Source organism: Myotis davidii, unplaced genomic scaffold, assembly GCF_000327345.1.
Source record: "Myotis davidii unplaced genomic scaffold, ASM32734v1 scaffold663, whole genome shotgun sequence".
Classification (NCBI taxonomy): Eukaryota; Metazoa; Chordata; class Mammalia; order Chiroptera; family Vespertilionidae; genus Myotis; species Myotis davidii.
Window position 1 is genome coordinate 992,228 of NW_006295816.1, and position 1,956 is coordinate 994,183.

The 1,956-nt window shown below is 67.8% G+C and overlaps 1 protein-coding gene across 1 annotated transcript in view; it reads right to left on the minus strand.

Annotated features, from left to right (window-relative positions):
- Positions 1 to 1,956, minus strand: part of COL7A1 (collagen type VII alpha 1) — a 60,839-nt gene that overhangs the window by 21,955 nt on the left and 36,928 nt on the right. The window contains 1 exon segment of the mRNA XM_015568266.1: positions 1,712 to 1,769. Within this exon segment, the coding sequence (XP_015423752.1) occupies positions 1,712 to 1,769 (58 nt within the window).

Consider the following 1,956-nt stretch of genomic DNA (forward strand, 5'->3'; position numbering starts at 1 on the left):
GGGGCCGGGCGGGCTCCCGGTGGTGCTGGCTGGGGGGCTCTTCCCTGGGGGGCTCTCCGAGGCCGCAGGGCGGGGAGTGGCCTGGGGAGAGCCCTGAGGGGGGAGCTGCGGGGCTGGGACAGGGGTCCCTGAGGCCAGCGGGACGCTGCCCAACGCCAGGACCATCAGCGCCATGGCCCACGCGGGCATCGCGAAGTCAGGCTGTGAGGAGAGAAGAGGCTCAGGGCAGAGGCTGGCGGGGGGACAAGGAGAGGGGGGACCCAGACACTGAGGCAGACTGAGGCCAGGCCAGGGACAGAGAGAGACAGACACAGATGAAGGGACAATGAGAGTCAGGGAGAGACAGGGAAGGGGCCAGAGAGACAGAGGGTGAGGGACAGAGATCGATAAAGAGACACAGAAATCGGCCCGGGGCCCAGCCTGGGTGGCTCAGTGGTGGAGCATCGGCCTATGAGCCAGGAGGTCAGGGTTCGATTCCCAGTGGGGGCACAGGCCTGGGTTATGGGTTCGATCCTCAGTGTGGGGCGTGCAGGAGGCAGCCGATCCACGATTCTCATCACTGATGTTTCTATCTCTCTCTTCCTCTCCCTTCCTCTCTGAAATCAATAAAAGTATTTAAAAAGAAACCTTAAAAAAGAGAGAGAAATCCAGAGATGGAGAGTGAGTATGTACAGTTATACAGAGGGAGAGAGAAAGAGATGAGGGGGGAGGAGATGGGACGGATGAGGGAAGGCAGAGCAGCGCTGAGGCAGCGGGAGGAAGGAGGCCCGGCCACAGGCTACGGAGCAGGGACCCCGGAGGGCGGGCACGGGCAGCCTGCGGTCTAAGGGAGGGCTCCCGCAGCAGGTCCAGGGCAAGGGGCGGGGTGGGGGGCCCCAGAGCCTCCTCGGGTCCAGAGACCTCCACTCGGCCAGACCCAGGTCCACTCAACCCCGAGGCCCTGCCCGCCCGTCCGACCCCGTCCTACCAGGAGCAGCAGCCTCCTCCGGGAGGGCCGGGGCAACGGGGCTGCCAGGGGGCCAGGCGACTGCGCTGCGGCCTCAGCCGCTGCCCCCTCAGGGCCCATTTATCTCCCTCCGCGCCCTGGGTGGGGGCCGGGGGCCGGCTGCTGCACGAGGCAGCCCCACCTATGACTCAGCCCTCGGGGGGCAGTGAGGACATACCCCCAGCTGCTCTTTGGGGGACAAGTTGAAGACCGAGGGTCACAGGACAGTGACCAGGGCCGGACAGAGGGGCCCTGCGCCAGGCAGGACAGTCCTGACCCCCCGGGGAGCTGCCCCCCGACACCCCCTCTCCCAAGAGTCACACAGGCGCCTTTCACAGCAGCAGCTTTAATGTCCCCGAATCAGCACCATGTCACCAGCTCGGGGCAGGGGCGGGTCCACCCGAGTCACATCCGCTCACGGCCCACGGCCACCCCCACACTGAGCCATCGGCCAGGGCGGCCGGCCCCACAGTGGGGGCCTGTCCACAGGGGAGGCCAGACCCACGGGAAGTCACTGAGATGGCGGACGCGTGCACGCTCCCCGCACACGAGCCGCTAGCACCAGGAAAGCCACGAGGGCCATGGAGATGCGGCCGCCAGGGGCCGCTGAACTTCAGCCGCATGTGGGGCTCAGCGCTGGAGAGCACCTGGGGGCGGGGGGCGGGGGGGGGTGCTGATTCAGCCACCTGCTCTCACCCTCCCCCTCTCCCTCCCCCAAGCCCACACCCACGCGTGGGCCCCAGCAGCACTCGGGGAGGGAGCTGGGCACGGGCTGGGGCTCCGGCTTGGGGAGGGGTCCTTACCAGCTCTTTCAAGGAGCGCGAGGGGCCTACTGGGGGCCCCAGAGCGAGGCTCCCTCTCTAGTGACTTGGTCGGGGTCTGACCCGTCCCCAGGGGCCGGACCTGCACAGCTCAGTGCCGGGCCCCGTGGGGGGGGGTTGAGGGGGTGGCTGTACCCGCTCCCTGGCTCG